The sequence below is a fragment of the Erigeron canadensis genome, chromosome 6 (assembly GCF_010389155.1).
Source record: "Erigeron canadensis isolate Cc75 chromosome 6, C_canadensis_v1, whole genome shotgun sequence".
Lineage (NCBI taxonomy): Eukaryota > Viridiplantae > Streptophyta > Magnoliopsida > Asterales > Asteraceae > Erigeron > Erigeron canadensis.
The window spans coordinates 20,534,221-20,558,346 of record NC_057766.1 but is presented as its reverse complement, the minus strand read 5'-3'; the positions used below and the strand labels follow the sequence as shown (position 1 = coordinate 20,558,346).

General features: G+C 32.0%; 3 protein-coding genes across 3 annotated transcripts; 2 read left to right on the top strand and 1 right to left on the bottom strand.

Annotated features, from left to right (window-relative positions):
- Positions 1-2,703: 2,703 nt before the first annotated feature.
- Positions 2,704-6,259, top strand: LOC122604438. Its single transcript, XM_043777332.1, has 4 exons — positions 2,704-4,961; positions 5,067-5,493; positions 5,581-5,770; positions 5,880-6,259. Exons 1-4 carry the CDS (start codon positions 2,704-2,706, stop codon positions 6,257-6,259), a joined length of 3,255 nt encoding a protein of 1,084 aa, XP_043633267.1.
- A 144-nt stretch (positions 6,260-6,403) lies between these two features.
- LOC122604437 (putative uncharacterized protein DDB_G0277255) lies at positions 6,404-9,210 on the top strand. Its single transcript, XM_043777331.1, has 6 exons — positions 6,404-6,879; positions 6,998-7,056; positions 7,315-7,521; positions 7,646-7,827; positions 8,098-8,304; positions 9,007-9,210. Exons 1-6 carry the CDS (start codon positions 6,404-6,406, stop codon positions 9,208-9,210), a joined length of 1,335 nt encoding a protein of 444 aa, XP_043633266.1.
- Positions 9,211-16,686: 7,476 nt separating this feature from the next.
- Positions 16,687-17,490, bottom strand: LOC122602669 (dof zinc finger protein DOF3.5-like). The gene has a single exon (XM_043775263.1). It carries the CDS (start codon positions 17,488-17,490, stop codon positions 16,687-16,689), a length of 804 nt encoding a protein of 267 aa, XP_043631198.1.
- Positions 17,491-24,126: the final 6,636 nt, after the last annotated feature.

Below are 24,126 nucleotides of genomic sequence, written 5' to 3'. Positions count from 1 at the left end.
GTGGCTGCTCACATTAGACATTCATTTATGTTTAGATATTTCACTACTAGAAAATCTCCGATTGTCAACGGATTTTCGACGGTCAATAATTCCGTCCCTCATTTACGACAGTTTTTCAACGGGTTTGAGACAGATAACCATATGAATCCGTTTAAAAAGATTTACAAGGGATTAGGGACGGATTACCTACGACAAGTGATTCCGTCAGTAATCCGTCCCTAAATAAATAATTTGCCGACGGATTTTCAACGACACCTTTTAATGATAAAAATAAAACTAATAAAATAATCAAAATAACTTCTCCGTCCTAAATCCGTCCCTAAATAAAATATTTACCGACGGATTAGCAACGACTTCTTATAATAACAAAAATAAAACTTATAAAATAATTAAAATAGTACCTCCGTCTCAACTCCGTCCCTAGATTTAATTTTACCCACGGATTTACGATGACCTTAATATTAAATAAAAAAAAGATTTTCCGACGCTAATCCGTCGGAAAATAGTTTATTTAGGGATGGATTAGGGACGGCTCGTTATGTAAATCTGCGATTTCTTGAGCATACAAGTGTTAGTATACCCATATAAGTATCAATTATGTGTTTTTATGCATATAGTATGTTGAGGGTACGATATAAACCAATAAACAATATGTTCGTTGCGTTTATATATGTTTACCCGAGTTTGGGTATATGTAGTTTCATAGTAGAACGACAATGTTTGCATATAAACTTGTTCAAGTGCAAGAATTTTAATACTTTTAATTTGAAATATGTTTATCTAGTGATAAAGTTATATTAGGGAATGGGTGGTTATTCATTTTTATGGAAAATCGTGATATTAATAAACATAAAAACTGCAAGCCGTTGCTAATCCGTCGGAAATGTTAAAATTTAGGGACGGATTAGAGACGGGTCGCTATGTAAATTTGCGATTTCTTGAGCGTACGAGTGTTAGTATACCCATATAAGTACCGATTATGTGTTCTTATTCATATAGTGTCGAGGGTACGATATAAACCAATAAACAATATGTTTGTTGCGTTTATATATGTTTACCCGAGTTTGTGTATATGTACTTTCATAGTAGAACGACAATGTTTGCACATAAACTCGTCCGAATGCAAGAGTTTAATACTTTTTAATTTGAAATATGTTTATCTAGTGATAAAGTTATATTAGGGAATGGGTGGTTATTCATTTTTATGGATAATTGTAAATTTAGAAAATATAAAAACTACAAGCCGTTGCTAATCCGTCGGAAGAATTAAAATTTAGGGACGGATTAGAGACGGTTGACTATGTAAATTTGCGATTTCTCAAGTTTGCTGGCATTGGTATGCACATATAAGTACCATTAAGTGTTTTATACATATAGTATGTTGATAGTACGATATACACTAATAATCAATAGTATCTTTGACATCGCATTCGTATATATTCTTCTTTAACAGATGTTGGCAAGTTTTTACATGTCTATACGTGTGTTCACATTATACATTATTTTTACACTTTTAGAATGTGTTTACTCATATAAATGTAGTTCGAAATGACTATATATGCGCTTTCACAATAATCGTCATTTTAAAAAAATACATAGAAAATTCGGTTGCAAATCCGTTGGTAAAGTTAAATTATAGGGACGGATTTTCGATGGTAAGTGATAGCAAAATTATATAAACAGAATTCCGTCCATAATCCGTCCCTAAATAATGGAGGCAAAATGGAAATTCTTCGCTGAAAATCAAATCGTATTCGCGGTGAAACTTATTGGCAAATCTAAAAATCCGCTTTTCAAAATTTTAGAAAAATAATAATATAATGTTAAAATGTTTACGGCTGTTTGACACTGGGATTTTTTTTTCATATTTTTCTAAGTTTTTTTTTTAAAGACTTCTCTCTTTTAAAACTCTTTTTAGTATCATTGGGATCCTTTTATTTAATTTTTAAAGAGCTTGCCCTAATATCCATCTTAGTACACGATGGCTGCAACAACCAATCAACCCGCTGCCTACTGCTCTCCATCGTTTCTTGCTATCTGTTCCTTCATCCTCCCATTGCTAACCACTAATTAATTTGGGGTACGATGCTCATCCCTTTCGCTAAAAAAAGTTATCTTTGTTTGTATGCTTTTTTTATTATTATTATTATTATTTTATCTACTTGTTGCTCTCCATCAGTTTCATGCTCATCTATTCCTTCAATATTTTTAATAGTTTTTCAAAATTGATGTTTTATCTACTTGTAATAGGCTTCATGTAGTTTTAATATTTATTTATTACTTGGCTGTGTTTTTTGTATCTTCATGATGTGGATTGCTAGATATTTGTACTACTTGGCTCATGTAGTTTTAATATTTATATATTTATATTTGTTTACAAATCTACTTGGTTGCGTTTTTCTTTATATTTTATATAGGGTTCATATGTCTTTTTCTTCCATTTTCTGATGTGGCTGCTTCTTTGTTTAGTTGTATGTATTGGAATCTTTTCTTAAGTTGGTAATATTAATTGTAAAAAATTGATGCAATGCTAAGATTTTTACATCAATAATGCTATATACATGAGTAATATTAGGAATTTTACTTTAGTAATGTTATTTGTGTATGTACTGTTACGATTTTTACATTTTTATTGCTATATGTCGACTTTCTAGGTTCTGGTCATTTACAATGTCGAGTAGTGATCGAGAATGACTGTATCGAATGACAAATAATAGCAATTTCCTATCTTTAAGTTACATTAACAAAGTGGACATGTTCTTAGACTTTGCTTATTCTAATGACATAATTGTTGAAACCAACATAAGGCCAACAGGAGAAGTAGTCCTTCAAATTAAATGTCCATGTACCATTTGCAAAAATAATCACTATAGGCCTAGAGATGTTCTTAAAGAACACTTGCTCACTAAAGGATTCATTCGTAACTACACAAGATGGGTTGAACACGGTGAAACAGAAATCGAAGATGCGGTGGAATCTTCTACTCCAATGGAAGTTGATGATGATCATGACGATGGTATGAACCGGATGGTATGGGAGAACATACGAGCTGCTTGTTTTCAATCAAATCCTGAATCAGTTTCGCAAGAAGAAGATATACCGAATGAAAGAGCAAAACAATTTTATGACATGTTAGAAGATGACAACGAGCGTTTATATTATGGGTGTGATGAATGGTCAAAACTAGAAGCTGCCACGACTTTGTTGAATTGGAAATCAACTTGTAATGTAACCGAGTCTACCTTTAATCACATACTTCCCATTTTTAAAAGTATGTTACCTACTGCTAATAAGCTACCATCGAACTTGTATGAGACCCAAGCCATCTTAAAGGAACTCCGTCTTCCGAAAAAGAGGTATGATGCTTGCAAAAACCATTGCATGCTATTCTACAAACAAGAAGATTTGTCGCTGACTCATTGTCAATACTGCAAGGAGCCTCGTTATAAATTTAACAAAGTGCCTTATTTAGTAATGACGTACATGCCGATTGGAGAGAGACTTAAGAGGTTGTATATGTCGGAGAAGACGGCCAAAGATATGATATGGCATTCGGTTCACAAAACAAAAGAGGGTAGCATGTCACATCCAAGTGATGGTGAGGCGTGGAAACATTTTGATGAAACACATCCATCATTAGTAGAAGACAAACGAAACGTTTGGCTTGGGTTGTGCACGGATGGTTTTAGCCCGAATAACACAATTTCTAATCCTTATTCATTATGGCCCGTTTTTCTGACAATTTACAACTTACCTCCTTGGATGTGCACGAAAGACTCATACATTAAATTGTCTTTGGTTATTCCAGGAAGAAAAAGTCCTGGTCAAAACTTAGATGTGTTTCTTCAACCATTAATAGACAAGCTAAAAGATTTATGGTATCATGGTGTTGAAGTGTATGATGCTTATCACAAACAGAATTTTACGATGAAAGCAATGCTTTTGTGGACAGTCAGTGACTTTCCTGCTTATGCAATGCTCTCGGGTTGGAGCACACATGGTAGGTTGGCTTGCCCTCATTGCATGGGTAACACAAATTCATTTCAGTTAAATTCCGGAGGGAAACCTACTTGGTTCGACTGCCACCGAATACATTTACCAGAAAGACACGCATTTTGGCGTGACAAGAAAGGATTCAAGAAAGGAGTTTCCCAATTGTCATCTACTGTACCACTAGAATTGACAGGTGAACAAATTTTAAGCGAAGTTTCAAACTTTCCAACTGTTTATGAAGGCCGACCATACTCGGCAAAGAATGCAAAAGACCCAAATTTTGGCAAAACCCATAATTGGGTAAAGAAAAGTATATTCTGGGAGTTGCCATATTGGCATTCTTTGTTAATCCGACACAACCTTGATGTGATGCACATCGAGAAGAATGTTTTTGAGAATCTATTTAACACTATCATGGACACTCCCAAAACAAAGGACAATATCAAAGCAAGGAAGGATATTGAATTGTATTGTGATCGGTTGAGCTTGCATACTTTTGTTGGAAACAATAATAAAGTTGTGAAACCAAAAGCTTCATACACTATAACAAAACCAGAATTGAAGAAGGTTTGTGAATGGTTGAAGAAAGTGAAATTTCCTGATGGCTATGCTTCAAATATAGGGGCATGTGTGAATGCTCAAGAGTGTAGCTTTTATAGTTTCAAGCGTCATGAATGTCACGTGTTTATGCAACGGTTATTGCCTATATCTTTAAGAGGCATGCTACCTGATGCAATATGGGACGCAGTAACTGAGTTGTGCACCTTCTTTGGTGTAATATGCTCAAAGGTGTTACACATTGAGGACTTGCAAAAACTTGAAAAAAGTATTGTAGTAACTATATGCAAGTTAGAAAAAATCTTTCCACCTGGATTTTTTGACTCAATGGAACACCTTGTTATCCATCTAACACGTGAAGCGATTCGTGGTGGTCCAGTTCAATATAGATGGATGTATCCGTATGAAAGGTTATATAAATATATATATATATATATATATATATATTTGAGACATTATAATTTAAATTTGTTAGACATTATAAGTTTTATAAAATCTTTCTAATATCCTTTTAGGAAATTGGGGATATTGAAAAGAACTGTTAGAAATAAAGCAAAGGTAGAAGGGTCTATTGTTGAGACATATATCGCAAATGAACTCTCTACATATTGTTCCTTACATCTTAACTCAAAAATTCCAACTCGGTTGAATCGCGAGCCTCGTAATTTTGCTCCTGAGAATCCTATCTCTTCAACCATCGATTCTCGGTTAAGCATATTCAAAGTTCCATCTCGAAGATTATTTGAGAAGGGGGGAGTAAATAGAGTATGGACTGGAAGTGAGCATCATAAGGCTCATACTTATATCCTGCTTAACACGGAAGAGGTTCATGAATACATATGGAAGTTTGATGATTGGATTATCGAACAGGATCCAAATCTTGAAGCCGGAGATCGTGATAAAAGAAGACAGAAAGATTTTGCACACTGGTTTGAAATCTATGTAAGCTTGAAATATTAAAAATGTATTTCTACTGCCTAAAACTGAACTCTCAAATACCATATTAAAAATACACCATTCTAATTGTAGGTTACAACTTCCCCAACATGCATGAATGAACATCTGAGAGACTTAGCATTCGGTCCCCTAAATAAAGTCAAATTACATAATGGGTACTTTATCAATGGTTACAAGTTTCACACTTTAAAACAATCTAACGGGCGGGTTACACAAAATTGTGGTGTATGTGTGAAAGGTGCTTGTTATGACAACCATGAAAGTGACTATTATGGATTGGTAGAAGAAGTTATAGAAGTTGAATACCACACTAGTTCAGTACCTTGTGTGGTTGTGTTGTTCAAATGCCAATGGTTTGATATTTATCTTAGCATCACAAGCAGAACAAGTTTATTATGTATCATATCCTTCGACGACAAGAGATTTGAAAGATTGGTCAGCTGTTGTCAAAGTAAAACCAAGGGGTATATATCAACTTGCAGAAGATGTCAGTGAAGCAGTGGATGATGATGGTGATGACAGCGATGAGGATGCTGATTGTTTCTATCAAGAGAATGAGAGGTTACCTTGTCTAGCTAGTACAAATGAGGATGTTGGGCCAATCTTTTTTGAACAGAGAGAAGTAGATAATGTTGTGAACAACATAGCGGTTGAAAGTAATAGTGAAGAAGAAGAGTCATTTGATGATTTAGAAGAGGGTTCAGATAGTGAGGATATAGACGTTTACTTTTCTGATCATTCTTCAAATTGATTGGTATATATTTAAAAGTCTGATCATTATTTTGATTGATTGTTATCTATTTATATGATGCTTGTTTTAACATGTTCACTTGTTTTAAAACTTTGTTACTATTAATGTTTATACTTTAATCAACCATTCTTTGTTGTAGTTATCATGTCAGGGCGTAGCTCGGCTGGGCGTGGTCTTACCAGTCGAGGTAGAGGTAGAGGTAGAGGTCGGCACAATTCCATATCTAGAGGTAACAATGGGAGCAACAACAATGCATCTCCTAATTTATCTCATGCTAACACAAACAATGATACTGGTAGAGGTCGGCACAATTCCATGGCTAGAGGTAACAATGGCAGAAACAATGGATCTCCTAATGTATCTCATGATGGCACAAACAATGATACTGGTAGAGGTCAACACAATTCCATAGCTAGAGGTAACAATGATAGTAACAGCAATGCATCTCCTCATGTTTCTGATGACACAAACAGTGAGCATATGGACCAGTTTGATGAATTACCTTCATATAATCGGGAGATTGGATCACCCTCATCTCAAGCAGAAGGTTCAAATGCACCACACCATTTTGTCGCAGATCCAAATAAGATTCAGATTTCCATTACCCCTGACCAGGCACAGTAAGTAGGCTGATCACGTAACTCTTGCATAAAACATTTTAGTATTCTTCGTATGCCTTAGAAAAGCTTTCTAAAATGCATTTATTTTAGCAAACTGTCTCTTTTTTCAATTGTGTAGTTTTACTAGAAGTAACGATCAAGCCGATAATGGTCAGATTACCCGCTATATCATTGATTGTATGCAGATGTGTTATTGAGGAGCTTGGCCAACATATAAAAGTGTCCCTATTGAGGAGAAAGATAAGATGTTTGCTCGTTTCAAGGTTTCTCTTAACATGGTTCTGTGAAGTACTAAATATGTTGTGAAGTAGTATGCTTAAGTTAATATGTGTTTATTACAGGTCAAGTATTGTTGGATTTCGGCGATCGATACATTAGTTCGGGACATATTTGATGTGGCTATTGCAAGAAGATTGTCTGAGCTTTGAAACTTAGATCGTGACCTAGCATATGAGAAGGCTGAAGAAAATGGTAACCCAGTCACCGAAGATGATATATCTGCCATTATCCCCTATAAACCATCATGGATGAAGCAGGAGTATTGGACGGAACTTGTCACAGATCATTGGAATAAAGAGGGCTGGCTAAAAACTTCAAAGGCAAACAAAGCAAATAGGGCTAAATTTGTATCTAGTTACCACTGTACAGGCTCTTGTGGATATGTTGCATTTCGAGAACGACTTGTAAGATATTTGAAGTTTTATGATTAATGTATATCCTTAAATTTTTCTTTTCTTTCTAATTACTCCTAATATAACTTCTGTAGGTAAAAAAAAAAGGTCGCCCACAATCGTCTTTGGACTTTCTAATTGCATCACATACGAAAAAGGTGAGGGTGAGGATGAGGTTGAGGTTGAGGGTGAGGGTGGGAATGACACTTCAGCAGAGCCGTTGGTTAGCTCCATTGACCCAACAAAGTTAATCGATGATAGGGCACGCCAAGCTGTGGTATGTTTTGCTTAGGTTTTTGTTAGTTTGATCAGGTTATTGTTTTGCTTGTTAGTTAGTTTGATCAGGTAGTTGTGAGCTCGTTTCTTAGTTTGATCAGCTTGTTTTGCTAGGTTGCTCAGTTTTGGCATATACACCTAGATAAAAGCTAATATATATATATATATATATATATATATATATATATATAAACATTCAAAATAAATTCCTTTATAATTTATAGCCTTGATAGAATTTTTAACATTTGGGTTTGCTACTATATATTAATAGGAACGTCTATCAGAGTACATGCGTGATAAGTACGGACCAGATCTCTCACAGCACCCAAAGCATGATCAAGAGTTATATGAACGAGCTACTGGATCAAGGAAGAAAGGAAGATTGTACGGTTGTGGCTCATCTTCAGATCCAAGTTTCGTATTGACAGGCACACCTTCTGGTAATAGTGGTAACTCATATGTTCCACCCGGGGAAGATGTACGTCTATTTTTCTTTATGAATTACTTATTGAGCCATTGTAACATAATATATCTACAATATATATAACTCATACAAATCTTTTAATAAATGTCAGTTTAAGCATATATATGTAATTGAATCCCCGTTTAATATCTTCCAGAAATAAACCTCCTATAAACTGAACTCTTCAACTAATCTCATAGATTGATACAAATGCACACACAAGAATGTAAGTGTTATATTTTTGACATGGTTGTTTCTGTTGGGTTAATTGGGTTTATTCACGGGTCAGCGGGTCATAAGATTTAATTAACACGGGTCATGAAGCAGCAACAAATGGGTAGAGTGGTAAAGATTGACCTGTTCTCTTGGCATGAGCATGTATTAGTTAAGTTAGTAGCAGTTAGTTTGACAAGTTATTTAGTATGGTAAAATAAAGTGGTCATAGTTTTGTGCTGGTAATTAGGAGTAGTGGTGCATGTTTTCATTAGGTTTTTAGCTAAGAATTAGGATTTAATTACTTTGTTTTGTTTGCAAGTTGGAGTTTCTTATTCATATTTCACATACATATTGAGTGACTTTGTAAGTATATTTGGGGCCTGTATCCTACAGTTTGTTTTTTTTTTATTGTGTTCTAGTGTTAGATAATGGAGTACAAAGTAGCCCAAGTTATCTCTAAAGTCTAAGACGTTTGTTTCTTTGTGTTTCTATACCTTTTAGGTAGAAAAATTACAACAAAAGTTGGACGAGGTGTTGGAAGCACAGGAGAAAGCAAGACGTGATATGGAAGAGCGCGAGGCAAGGATGGTTGAGGCTCATGAAAAAGCACAAAGGGAGATGGCAGAACGGGAGGAGCGTCTTAAGAGAGAGTTGGAAGAGAGGTTAGCTGAGATCTTGAAGAATATACCAAACTTGCCGAAATGATGATGCCAAACTTCTACTTGAATGATATATGCTTGTCTAGTCCATAAACTTGCAATTTGCTTCTTTGTTTTGGATGCTACTTTGCTTTTAGATGCTACTGTGCTTTTGGATAAGAATGTGGATTATGTATTAATATTTTGGATGTTTAACGTAATTTGGTGCTTTAAGGAATTTTGTTTTAATTAGCGGATAATGACGTACGATGCAAAAGCTATAAACAGGGTGGATGAACAAATTTTGAGAAAATTGAATTAAAAAAATTAAATATAATAGCAACGGATTTGGGACAACATTTTCTGTTGCTGAACATTCATTAGTACGCAATAAATAAAATGAAAGTCGTCGAAATTCCGTTGAAAACTTTTCCATCGGAAAATAAGCCATCCCAAAATCTGTTGATAAACTGGTCCGTCGCTAACATGTCCGTCCCAAATCAGTTGTAAAATATCCGATGTAAATCCGTCGCAAAAGTTCATTTTCAGTAGCTCTTTTGCATAACATTTTCGACAGTGACTTTCATCGCAAATCTATTGCTAAAAATTATGTCCGTCCCAAAAGCCGTTGCTAAATTTTATCAAGGGCGTTTTTAGGATCCGACCATATCCGTTGTAAATCCGTCGAAAATCACTATTAGAGACGGATTTGGGACGGATTTGGCTGTTGGCAATTTCAAGTTTTCTTGTAGTGTTTATGATTTGTATTTAGTATAATGTCGGTTGTTTAATATTGGGCAACCAATGGATTTCCATTTAGACTTATTTTGATGATATGGCTAGTAACACCATTTTATGAATAAACCAAACAGATTTTGCTGGTTTGGACTTTTAAGGTTTAATTCTGCTTTCTTTTAATGCCGTTAGGCGAAAGTTTTTGGAAATCCATATTTTTAAACGAAGGGTGTTACATTTATCATGGCTTACAAGTCGAAATCATCAAATAGAAAACGGAAAAGTGTTGATGATGATTCCGGCAACTGTAATTTTGTTTCCGACAACTGTAAAAATTTATTCAAAATCATATATGATTTTACGTATAAAATTGAGACAAGGCAAATGAGTTCTATACAAATAAACATATTTAAAATCAATTTTGATTTTATGCATACAGTGTGAAAAACTTATAGAAAATCATATATGATTTTACGCATACATTGTGTATAAAATGTACAAAATCATTTATGATTTTGTATGGCACATTGTGTCAAACCAAATGGCTTCCATAAAGTATGAAAACCTATTCAAAATCAAAAATGATTTTACGCATACATTGGGGAAAAGCTATACAAAATCATATATGATTTTTTATAGCACATTGAGACAAAACCAAATGAGTTCCATACAAAGAAAACCATTTAAAATAAAAAATGATTTCAAGAATATAGTGTAAAAAAGCTATACAAAATCATATATATATGATTTTATTCTTACAACTAGACAAAAAAAAAAAGTGAGTTCGGTATCTATAAGCCTTTTCAAATCATATATGATTTAATATCAAATCACATTTTATTTAGTATTGCATAAGGTGTTTGATGAAATATCTAAATCAATGTTTGATAATATGATTTAATCAACTTTATGATTCTGAATTAAATTTTTTGGTGTATAGGTTTGTGGATATAAACTCCATTTGTTTTCTGGAAATGTATGAGTAACATCAAATTCGATTTGTTATCTGTTATTGTTTACTTTTATGTTCATCATCATATTTAATTATGTATAGAGATTATAAAGATTTCTGTTATTATAACTGTATGTGTAAAATCATATTTGATTTTGTATATAGATTCTATAAATTTGTGTTTTGTAACTTTGTTTTGTAGAATCAAGTTTGATTTTGTATTGAGGTTTTAGTTACTTGTGTTCTTATACCTAGAATCATATTTGATTTTACTCTAACAGTGTGAAAATCCTATATATAATCAACTATTCAAAATCAAAAATGATTTTACGCATACATTAAGGAAAACCTATACAAAATCATATATGACTTTTTATAACACATTGAGACAAAACCAAATGATTTCCATAAAAAGAAAACCATTTGAAGTAAAAAATGATTTTACATAGATTTTCCCGGGTTTTTACATTGTAGCTTAAAGTTTAGGGTTTGATGTTGTAGGGTTAGCGACTTCAAACCCTAAACCCTTAAGCGTACCGTATACATCCATTTTCCCACTGTAGGCTTAAGCATTTTAGGGTTTAGATTTTATGGTTTAGATTTTCCCGGGTTTTTACATGGTAGCTTAGGGTTTAGGGTTTGAAGTTGTAGGGTTAGCCGTTAACCCTACAACTTTAAACCCTAAACCCTAAGCGTACCATGTAAATTCGTCCTCCAACTGTAGGCTTTAGCATTTTAGGGTTTAGCATTTAGGGTTTTAGAATGCAACTTTTCTAAAATGTATACATAAAATCAAAAATGATATTGCATAGATTTTCCCAGGTTTTTACATGCATTCCGTCAGCAAATACTCAAATATGAACATCCATCGACCGTTACCACTTCCTCTTACTTAAGCGTACCGTATACATCCATTCCCCAACTGGCTTTAGCATTTTAGGGTTTAGATTTTATGGTTTAGATTTTCCCGGGTTTTTACATGGTAGCTTAGGGTTTAGGGTTTGAAGTTGTACGACTTCAAACCTTAAACCCTAAGCGTACCGTATACATCCGTCCCCCAGCTATAGGGTTTAGCATTTAGGGTTTTAGAATGCAACCTTTTAAAATGTATACATAAAATCAAAAATTATTTTGCATAGGTTTTCCCGGGTTTTTACATGGTAGCTTAGGGTTTAGGGTTTGAAGTTGTAGGGTTAGCCGGCTAACCCTACGACTTCAAACCCTAAACCCTTAAGCGTACCGTACACATCCGTCCCCCCACTGTAGGCTTTAGCATTTAGGGTTTTAAAATGCAACTTTTCTAAAATGTATGCATAAAATCAAAATTGATTCTGCATAGATTTTTAACATTAAACATGTAAAATCATTTTTGATTAGAAATTAAGCTTTAGTTTAGGGTTTGAACGGCTAACCCTACGACTTCAAACCCTAAACTAAAGCGCGAGGTTGAAGGCCCTCGTGATCACACTTTCCCCTCGGATTTGATTTGGAATAGGTTTAGTGAAATTCCATATATCTACACAAACAAATGAAATTCCATCAAATTTGATTTTGAATAGGTTTAATGATACCGAACTCATTTCTTTTGTCTAGATGTATGAATAAAATCAAATATGATTTCGTGTGGGTATTTCACACTTTATGCTTAAAATTATTTTTGATTTTAAATGAGTTTCTTGGTATGTAACTCATTTTATTTTGTCTCAATGTGCTACACAAAATCATATGATTTTGTAATTTTGTATAGCTTTTCCCTAATGTATGCGTAAAATCATTTTTGATTTTGAATAGGTTTCAGACTTTATGCGTAAAATCAAAAATGATTTTGAATAATTTTTTTTAAGGAAGCCATTTGGTTTGACTTAATGTGCTACACAAAATCATATATGATTTTGTATATTTTCTTGACAATGTATGCATAAAATAATATATGATTTTGTATAATTTTTCACACTGTATGCGTAAAATCAAAATTGATTTTAAATAGGTTTATTTGTATAAAACTCATTTGTCTTGTCTCAAATTTATACGTAGAATCGTATATGATTTTGAATTTATTTTTCATAGTGTATGCTTAAAATCGATTTTGACTTTGATTAAGTTTATTTGTACGAAAGCATATACAAAATCATATATGATTTTGAATATGTTTAATGATACCAAACTCACTTTTTTGTCTAGATGTATGAATAAAATCATATATGATTTTGTATAGGGTTTTGACACTCTATGGATAAAATCATTTTTGATTTCAAATGGTTTTCTTTGTGTGGAACTCATTTGGTTTTGTCTCAATGTGTTATAAAAAATCATATATAATTTTGTATAGGTTTTCCACAATATATGCGTAAAATCATTTTTGATTTTGAATAGTTGATTTTGAATAGGTTTTTCACAATGTATGCGTAAAATCATTTTTGATTTTAAATAGTTCATTATATATAAGATTTTCACACTGTAAGAGAATCAAATATGATTATAGGCATAAGAACACAAGTAATTAAAACCTCAATACAAAATCAAATTTGATTGTACAAAACAAAGTTACAAAACACAAATCTATATAATCTATATACAAAATCAAATATGATTTTACACATATAGTTACAAAAAACAGAAATCTCTATACCCTCAATCAAATGTGATTGATTTTACACATACAGTTACAAACAAATGGTTTAGACATCATATTTGATTCAGAATCAACAAACCTATACACAATCAAATTTGATTCAGAATCATAAAGGTTATCAAACTTTGGTTTAGACATCTCATCAAACACCTTATATGCAATACTCAATCATATGTGATTTGATACTAAATCATATATAAGAAACTTTGGTTTATACATTTCATCAAACACCTTGTAGGCAATATTATACCAAACAATAAAGTCAATTAAATAACTAATAAAATTTAACAAATTCAAATGTTAGAAAGATCTAATCACATGTTATCTAATTACATTTTAATATTTAGAATTTACACAACAAAAAGTCATCTTCAAGATTAATTGATAATGAATGTTGGAGATGATGATGACAGATGCAACAGAAACGCGATGGTGACCTGAGCACAGTGGTGGTAATGGTGGTGGTGGTGTTGGTGGTGGTGGTGGTGCTACTAGTGGGGGGAGAGAGAGAGAGAGATCTGATCTGTGTATGTGTTTGAAACTGGAAAAAAATAATTGAGGTGTGAGATAATGTGCAAAATTACCAAAGTACCCCTCTACGTGTTTTTTTTCTTTTTTTAAGGGAACCGTCGATCTGTTTTGATCCAATAGCTGAGATTGAGCCTTTGGGTTTCATCAATTTTGGTGGTTTCACATGAATACAACTCATTAATGTATATATATATATATCATGCCCAGATCACACCAAACTGTTTAGGTGTAATAGGTTTATCCAACTTTATTTTAGAAATTGTCGATTCTCTCTATGAACCTTTTAGGTTTGGAAACCAAATTAAGTTATGAATTTGGAGTTTTTTACACAATTTTTACTTTACAAGAGTAAGTACCCGCGCGTTGCGGCGGTGAGATGGTGGGATAATAGGTCATAAAGTGTGATAGTCAAACGCTTTAACCGTACGGGTTCCGCCCTCGGATTTAAAAATTGGTCGAAAGTATATTGAATAACATCTCTAATGAAAGAGCATGAAATTTTAAGAACACCCATATAATTTTTATAATTTAGCGATGTACGGTTTGTGAGATAAAAGATTTTGAATGAATTGTAAGAGTAAATGATTTATGTAAGAGAGAGAAAAAAGATGAATGGTTAAGATTTGAGCGAAAGGGTATTTGGTAACATAGAATTGATAGAAGGGGCATTTTAAGGAAGTAAATATTGAAACTTAAAATTTTAGACAAAAGAAATCTGCTTTATAATATAGTATAAATTTTCACTTTAGGAGTCTCATAGAGTATTTTCAGCATGCGCGATAAAGTTTTTCGGTCTCTTTTAGCTGGCTAATTGATATATTATACACATCCATTTTTCTGTTGGGCCGAAATCACAAGCACAATGTTGGGCTGACTTTCTTTTTTATCTGGTCCAAGATATTTACATGACACAACAATTACAGTTGCAGCCTTGCAAGTCACATTTATTTTTCTTTTAAAGATTATTTCTAAGTCGGTTGGCTGAACGAAGACCCCCACTCGGCCCACGCTAAACCCAAATACAAAACTAAAATCTTATAATAACCCGATTCAGAATATTAAAAATTTAAACCCAAAAAGTAATCATACCAAACCCAAATCATCCAAAAAAACACCATCTCGAACTCACCAACAAATCAACATTTCTGTAAATCAAAACTCAGATCCATGTAGGGGACAAATTCAAAGTTATACATATAAGCATACACATACGAATACATAAATATATATATATACACCTGCAGATTGGGAGAGATGGGTCATGGTGGTAGACACGACATCGAGCGGTGTAAATAATTGATATAAATGGTTAATGAAGATATTTTAAAAGATAAAGAACTGATAGTATAATATATTATTAAAGGTATTTTAGAAATTTTTCTCCATTTAACTTTCAACATGGAGATTATTATTTTTGTAATACATATACAAGTAAAATAGAAGTATAGATATCAATTTATCAAATATATGGTATAAGGAAGGTTGACTTGATGTCTCCTTTAAATATATGGCCGCCGTATAGATTGCATGGAATAATATGATGTTGTAGCTAATTATATTGAAACGCATTTTGGCAACTCTTTTGATATACTCTATATGTTACTCCGATTTATATCTGAAATCGAATAGGTACGACGAACTAACCCTTCCTAGAACGCGAATTTGATTGACTAAATTCATTGTACCATGGCCTTTGAAAACATGGTTCTTGCTCCCCTCTCTCCTCCCCCCTTTGACCTCGTCAACCCATTCCAGTCCCACCTTCATTCGTCATTTGGATCACCCATTTCGCTCCATTCGATTCGCCTTTTCTTGATTATGATTCGTGAACCAACAGCGTACCAATTCGCGTTTGTACCCATTTTTGGATTGCTCGTACCAATTCGTAATTCGTGAGCAATTCCATAGTATTTTATTTTGTTTCATGCCATAACTTTCTGAGAAGGTGTACCTGAAGTTGTGCTTGTTTATTTAAGCCGTTCTTTTTTGTTCATATAACTCCAAATATTTTAAAGTCACGAAATGGAGCTACATACAAAATGCTTATGCAAGTATGCAACTAATAAGGGATGAAAATACATCAAATTGACTTAAAATAAACAAAAGATATTAGACAAAACCTAAATATATTTCTGCGAGACATGATATGTCTTAACCACTAGGTAATAGCCTAGTGGCCAGCCTCCACTTTTTAGAGGGATACTGGGTTTGAGTCTTATACTCTTATATCAAAAGCAAATTTGAGATAATCAGAGAATTATTAAGTTGTTGAGATTCACCTGGAACTTAGCATGACTGGGGGATTTATAGGTATCAAATTATACGTGGAATCAGGTAGTTTCTATCAATTACTCCAGCCATGATATGTCTTCAAGTTGTGACACTGAAATATGGAATGGGAACATACAAATGTTGTTTATCTAATCATTAGTATGTGACATACGTTAGTGTCACCATTCAGCCTTTAGATGCAGACCTCTAATTGTTAAACGTACAAAATCGTCTTTTAAATATTCTACACATTAATGCCCATTAATTAAACATTAACCATATTTCTCAATCACTTGACGTTTTTCTATTAATCTTCTTTGTCTTTTATCTATATGCGTAAATATAATTAGCTACAACATAAAAAACAAAAGCAAAACATCAACACTTTAAATTATAAACACCTCATCATATACTTAAATATCTCAAGGTCTGAAAATTGTATCTGAATTCACGGGCATATCAAACAAGTTCACTGAACAATCACCAGAAACATGAACATCTGGTTCAATCCTTGGATTTAAAGCATTATCAGGAAACTCAATATTCGATTCCGACCAACCCATCTCCTCCCCAGGCAATGGAGGCAAGCCGCAACTATTTATAACATTCGTACCGAAATAATGTTTGTCTTGAATCTCTTGATCTTCTTCATGATTATTAAAAATTGAATTATACCCACAAAAATGAGTTCCATTATTCCCTTCGCTTAAAAAACTATCCAAATTCGGCCCATAATCCATTTCCATATTTGGAATGCTTGGAAACCCAAATGAAGATATTGGATCAAGTTCATTATTCATAACTTGATCATGCATAATTTGTTCTTGATTTGTATTTTGTGGCCTTTGATTTAAAAAATTGGTATACACTTGTTGTATATCAATATTTGTAGGCTGCATGATCATAGATCCACCAGTACCGCCACCATTATGATTTTCGATATTCTCATGACCACCAAAACCGGTTGTTCCACGTGAAAGGAATTGTTGAGAGTTGATAGTATCAGATAAACGAACAGACTTAGCTCGTCTTGTTTTTCGACAACCACCACCAACAGGAATGTTTCTTAGTGAGCCACCTTTAGTCCAATACCTTCTACAACCTTTACAAAAGTACCTAGGTTGAGTCAAGCTATAATTATTGTAGTAACAAAACTTGGTATTCGATGAACCGCATCGAGGACACGGGGGACAAACTTCAACATTTGGCTTCCATCCTCTTTCCATATTGGAAAATGTATAAGTTCATATAGATTTATTGATTTGAATTCTCTTTCTTTCAACATCCAAAGCCACAGAGAAATATTGTGTGAAGTTGATGGAGGGAAATGTATATATGGGTTGATGTTATAAATTACAGGAAAGTTTTGTGCGTGAAATTTAGAGAGGAATCAATGTGTAAAAAGGTGATTTCTGTCAGAAATTGAGAAAGATGTGTGTGGTTATATTGGGATGAAAATATTGGCCCTCTTGGTATGCCTTGGATGTATAAAGATTTGTTGTGTTTTATTAATAAGATGCTCGTATTTCCACCATTAAATCAATAATTTAAGATTTTAGGTTAGACCGGGGATGTAACAAATGATCGAGTAAGAAGTTAATATCTATCATCATACATTAGAAATGTTACGAGTATATAGTACTCCATCCGACCATCCGTATCATTTAATTGTCCAAATTTAATTTATTAAATCGCATGTTTTCAACTTTTATAACAACTAATATAAAATATAAAAATGGATTGAGCTTTAAATATACATTTCATTAATATAAAACTTATCAACTAATATATAATAAAAACAAAGATATTTACGATCAAAGTTTAAAGGAAAAGACTTGAAAAGTCAAATTGAGATATTTAAAATGAGAGAGAGAGTAACACTAGATTAGTTTACACATATAGTATTGTACTCGCGCGATGCGGCGGCGGTTTGGTCATGAGGACGACTGCTGGTGGTGACGGCGGTCGTGGTGGTGACGAACTACTGTTGATGGTGGGTGTAAGTAATTGATGTAAAGATATAGTGGAGATATTTTAAAAGATAAAGGATTGATGATGTAAATTAATTAATCAAGGATAAAGTGGTCATTTTGCATCTAACACTTTATGATAGAGAATATATGAGAGAGAATATAATAGTTATTATAAGATGGGAAAAGTAAATATATGGCTATTATGTACCCAAGCTTAGGTCTAGATCCCCTCACATATCAATATTTTAATATTTGTTATAAAATTAATAAATCACATGGCCCCCATGATTTTAATGATATAAAAAAATAACATGTGAGGAGTTCTATACCCAAGCTTAATTACATGATAGCCACATATTCCCTTCCCTCTTATAAGATAAGATAAATATGACAAAACAATAAATAACACACATAGAATAATGTTAAAAAAAAATAATAATAATAAAATTAAAAACAGAATAGAATGAATAATATGTATGAAGAAAAATTAAACATTATCTGAGTGATATCTAAACTAAAAAAGTATTACGTACCTCCATCCTAATTTAAGTGTGCCTTAGTTTAAACTTCTTAGTTTGACAATTTGAGTATTTCTTATTTAACTTTTATTATAAATAATTTTTTTTTATTATATAATAGTTAATGTTAAATATATTAATGAATTGAATTTTAAATGTAAATTACATATAAAACAAACAAAAATGTATACGGTTAAAGTTGTAAAAGAAAAAATTGAAAAGTTAAACTAAAATATTTAAATTAGGAAGAAGTAGTATGATATGATATGAGTAATAGCTAGGTAAAAACTTGGATTCACATTCTTTCATTTTGTAGCTTAAACATCTAAGTCTTATTAATAATATGTTTATAACTTTAGTGATACGTCATAGCAACGATTTATGTGGTATAAGTAATACGTTCGACGTTCATATGTGATAAAATACTATAACGATTTATGAAAGTATTATGCATGTAAGTTGTATAAATTAGGAAGGGGTAATGGCACCGAAATGTAACCAACTATGACCAAAAGGTTATGTAATGTAACCAACTACTAGACTAGCTATGTAGTGTAACCACCTTTGCTTTTTGTGTTATGTAACGTAAGCAACCGGATAGAAAACAAGTTGTCGGTTACCACTTTCATTTTTATTCTTTTTTTATTGGGATAATGGCAACGGAATGTAACCAACTATGACCAAAAGGTTATGTAATGTAACTAACTACTCGTCTAGCTATGTAGTGTAACCACCTTTGCGTTTTGGGTTATGTAATGTAAGCAACCGGATGGGAAACAAGTTGTCGGTTACCACTTTCATTATTATTCTTTTTTTATTTAAAAAGGAGAGCCACGTGTCACATATATTAAGAATATATATATATATATATATATTCTAATTATTTATATATAAACATATATAGAATATACACCTCTTCTCTCTATCTCTTTCTTTTTTCACTTTCACCTCCGGTCACAACCACCACCCTTCAGCCACCATTACCACCGGTTTTGATTTTGAAGATTCGATTCGGCGGTTTTGATTTTGAAGATTCAGACAACCAGCGACCTTTCCTTTCTATCAATTTGAGTTTGAAGATTTGTGGGTTTTATTGAGAAATCAGATTTGTGTGTAAATGGTTAGATTAATAGATGGATATTTATCGAGTAGATAGTGAATGACAATAGCGAAGAACAACACTAGATTCTGTCGATAGTGAAGAACAACATCATATTCCGACGACAAATTCCGGCAATAGTGATTAATAGCAATAGATTTCAGCAACAGCAGCAGTAGCAGATCCCACCAACCAGCAACAGATTCTGGCAACACTGAACAACGTCAGCGGATTCCGTGGACATGATCAGACTTTTTTGAGCTTTTGCATCATTCGTTGAGCCATTGCCATTCGGATCTTTGACAATAGTTGTGGAATCAAATAAAGCAAAACCCATTGAGATATCTGATCATGGTATAGTGTGGTGATTAATATTATAGAATGAATCGGCGTGGTGAAACCATTTGTCTACGACGGCGAAGGAGAAATTTATATAGATATAGATATATAGTGATAGATAGAAGATGATATATTGATTGATGACATGATAAATCAGGTGAGTTAATATATTTGGGTTTAGATTCTCATTTTGGGTTGTGTTGCATAGTCCGTGTGATGAAATGAAAAATTTAAAAGAAGCAAAAGAAATGAATAATTTTATTTCTGTTAGTGGAATTACAAAGGTGATTACACTACATATCTATTTGAGTAGTTGGTTACATTACATAACCCTTTGGTTATAGTTGGTTACATTCCGGTGCCATTTTTCCTAACTATATTTTTGGCTTAACTGGATGGAAACTTGCAGTAGCAGGTAACTTACATGACATAACCAAAAAAATAAAGGTGGTTACACTATATATCTAGTTAAATAGTTGGTTACATTACATAAACTTTTGGTTATAATTGGTTATACTCCGATGCCATAATCCCAATTAGGAATAATAAATTAGCTAGCTTATCTATTATATCTTCGGTTCCAATATTCACCTTCATTTTTTATTTATTGAAAAAGACTACTTTGGTGTGTGAAAATATCTTATTGATTGGGGTAGAGATCTCTAAGTAAGTAAACTGAGGGATCAACGAAGTATTTTAATCATAGATGAAAATCAAAAGTCAAAATTTAAAGATAATCTTTGAATTTTAGCCCTTAATATTTATTCAAGTATCAAATTTTTTTTAACTTGACTCAAATTAGGAAATCAACCTGAAAGAATATTTACCTGATGGATATGATGGACAGTTAGATATTCATATAACTATACGTATTTGTTTTTTCAAATAGAGAAAAAAGAAGCGGAGTATATGACATTCGAATGCGTAATTGAACTAAGATTTGTCATATTATTTCATAAAGATACGAATTAATTTCTTGAGTTATAAGGTATCTGATATCGATGTTAGAAATTTTGTGTTAAATGAGTGTAAAGAGGGGCAGCCATGCATGCACGTGTGGGTGATGAGTTTGGGAAGGCAATAGGTACGGGACCCGCCAATGTGATTGTAGCATAGGTGGCGAATCACACGGTGGATGTCGGCGTTTTAAGTGTGTGTCATCATATTATTGGTTGAGTATGATTATGAAGGGGATGTAGGAAACAAGTTTCTTGATTACTTCAAATTTGTTTTGCTTCCAAATTGGCTTCCTCAAGTGGAACTTGCACTTCAATTTTTTTTTTTTTTTTTTTTTTTTTTGTCATTCTTTTTTGTTTTGAAGCACAAATTAAAATTAGAATATAGACACAGAAGATTAAAAACACACTAACTATTTTCTATCTATTAAATACCTTAACAATATTAGTTGTTTTACACAAGGTTTTGACATTGATATTTAAGAATGTCAAACCTTAGAGGTTTTTTCGACTTATGGTCAATATCTCGTTGTCTAATGTACGTGCAAGACTTCAACATTATATGGTAAATTTTTCCCGATTTCGTATACTAACTAAATGTTCGGAAAAAAAAAATACATGTAATACAATTCACAATAAAAAAAATTTTTAATCTTGCTTCATTGCTTGTTGCTGAAAAGATGGACAATTCTTCTTGGTACGTAAAAAAAATGACATATTTATGGTATGTACAAGATTACAAATTTATATACCCAAATACGAGTTAAAAGTTTAAAAATGTTAATATTACATATTGTATATAGAGTACTTCTAAAGAAAAAGATAATTAATTTGTAGATGTGTAAAGGTTGGATTTGGTGATCCCAAAGGCTAGGAATGTCCCTTGGAGAGTCACGCTTGGGTTTAAAAAGGTGCCTTGGATCATGGGCTTCTTGGATCACGCTTTCTTTCTAAAATATGAAATATATGTCTCGAATTGTGTTGGCCATACTTAATCGATTTCAAATTTCATCCTCTCTTTCTTAACTTTTAGATCGATCTCTTCAACTCAATCTTCATTTATCAGCTAGCATTATACGCCAAAGATGTGGTAGGGAAACAAAAAATTATACTCCGTAATGATTTATGGTAATTTCATAAATCTTAGTAATTTTATCTTAATCTTAATCTTATCTTAATCTTAATCTTAATCTTAATCTTATCTTATCTTAATCTTATCTTAATCTTAATCTTAATATTAATATATATTATTATACAGTTGAACTAATGACTTATTAACCAATTAAATCGCCCAATTTGATCAAATTGATTCTTGCTTATGTCATCATTTAAATTAACTACAAAATAAAAATCTTAATAATCATTATCCAAATATATTATTATATTAGATATTCTAGAAAAAGTCTCATTAATCTACACTTTTTTTGTTTACATCAATAATTTACACTTTTTAGTCCTAAATACCTAATTTATATATATTTTTAGTCATCAACTTGAAAGAATTTTTAAAAATTTGCAATTATTAAATTATTCAAAAAATTTCAACATTCGAAATATTATCTATAAATATTTATTTCAAAACCTAACGACTTATTAACAAATATTATATTAGACTTTTATAAACTATAAATATTAATATTATAGTTTAATATTTAATATAAACAAAATTTGAACTCTAAATACATATCTCAAATATAATAATTGATGAAGATATAAAAGATCATTATCTTAAACACAATAGAAACACATAACAAAACATGATTTGCAATAGATGGTTACTTGAATATTAAATCCAAATCAATATGTGAACTCCACTCAAGATTAATTGTATCTCTCAATCAAAAAGGTACATATTTTTCTCCTTTTTTATTATATCAATTTTGCATGTTTAAATTACAGTTGCCAATCAAATTAATATTACTAATTGTTATCAAATAATAATAATAAAAAAAACAATCCTAATTGTTATATAATTATCATAGGACAAGTGATTGAAAATAAACCTATGCGTGTTATGGGTCCGCATCATGATCAAAAACATATACTTGAATATCAAGTACATGATCACAAGTATATTTATATTTTAATTATTAATTATCTTTCATAATAAGATCACATTATGAGTCCAATTAGGTTCAAAATATTCTATAATAGAGAAATTATTATAACATATGTCTTTTGCAATAACTACGCCAAATAATTCAATCAGTATGTCTCGGCTAATAATGACAGTGACGAACATATGGTTCTTATACTACAACTTGCAAAATATAACACTTAGAATCGTATATCTTCAAAATTATAAGTTTTTATGACTTAAATGTATGAATATTTAATATTGATAATATTGTAAACTCATGTCCAGTGTTGGACACGAGTCTAAAATTTATACAATATTAAATCTAGCCTAGCTACCATCTCATTATTTATGAGCAATTATTAATGACCCGTTTGCTTTTCAATAATCATGAAAATAAGATTTTTATATAGCTCAATTATATATTGGTAATAAACGATGTGCGACATGGGCGAATCGTAATCCGCCACGCAGGTGAATTACTATTCACATCAATTTACTTTAATATGGTATATAATAAGATTTTTATATAGCTCAATTATATATTGGTAATAAACGATGTGTGACATGGGCGAATCAAAACCCGCCACGCAAGCAGGTTACTACTTACACCCATTTACTTTAATGTGGTATATAATGTTGATGAGACAGAGAGACCATATGATCGTCTTCACAAAGGAGATTTTTCCAATTAAAGGAGTTTCCTCCAATTAAATTAGGTGTGTGTAAATTGTTCCCTCATAATTATTATTAAATTAACTTTCACTTATGTTATCATTATATTTAATTATATATTAAAAATTTAAATAATTATTATTTAAATAAATTATTATATTATATATTGTAGAAAAAGGTCTCATTAAATTACACTATTTTTGCTTTCAATCAATAATTTACACT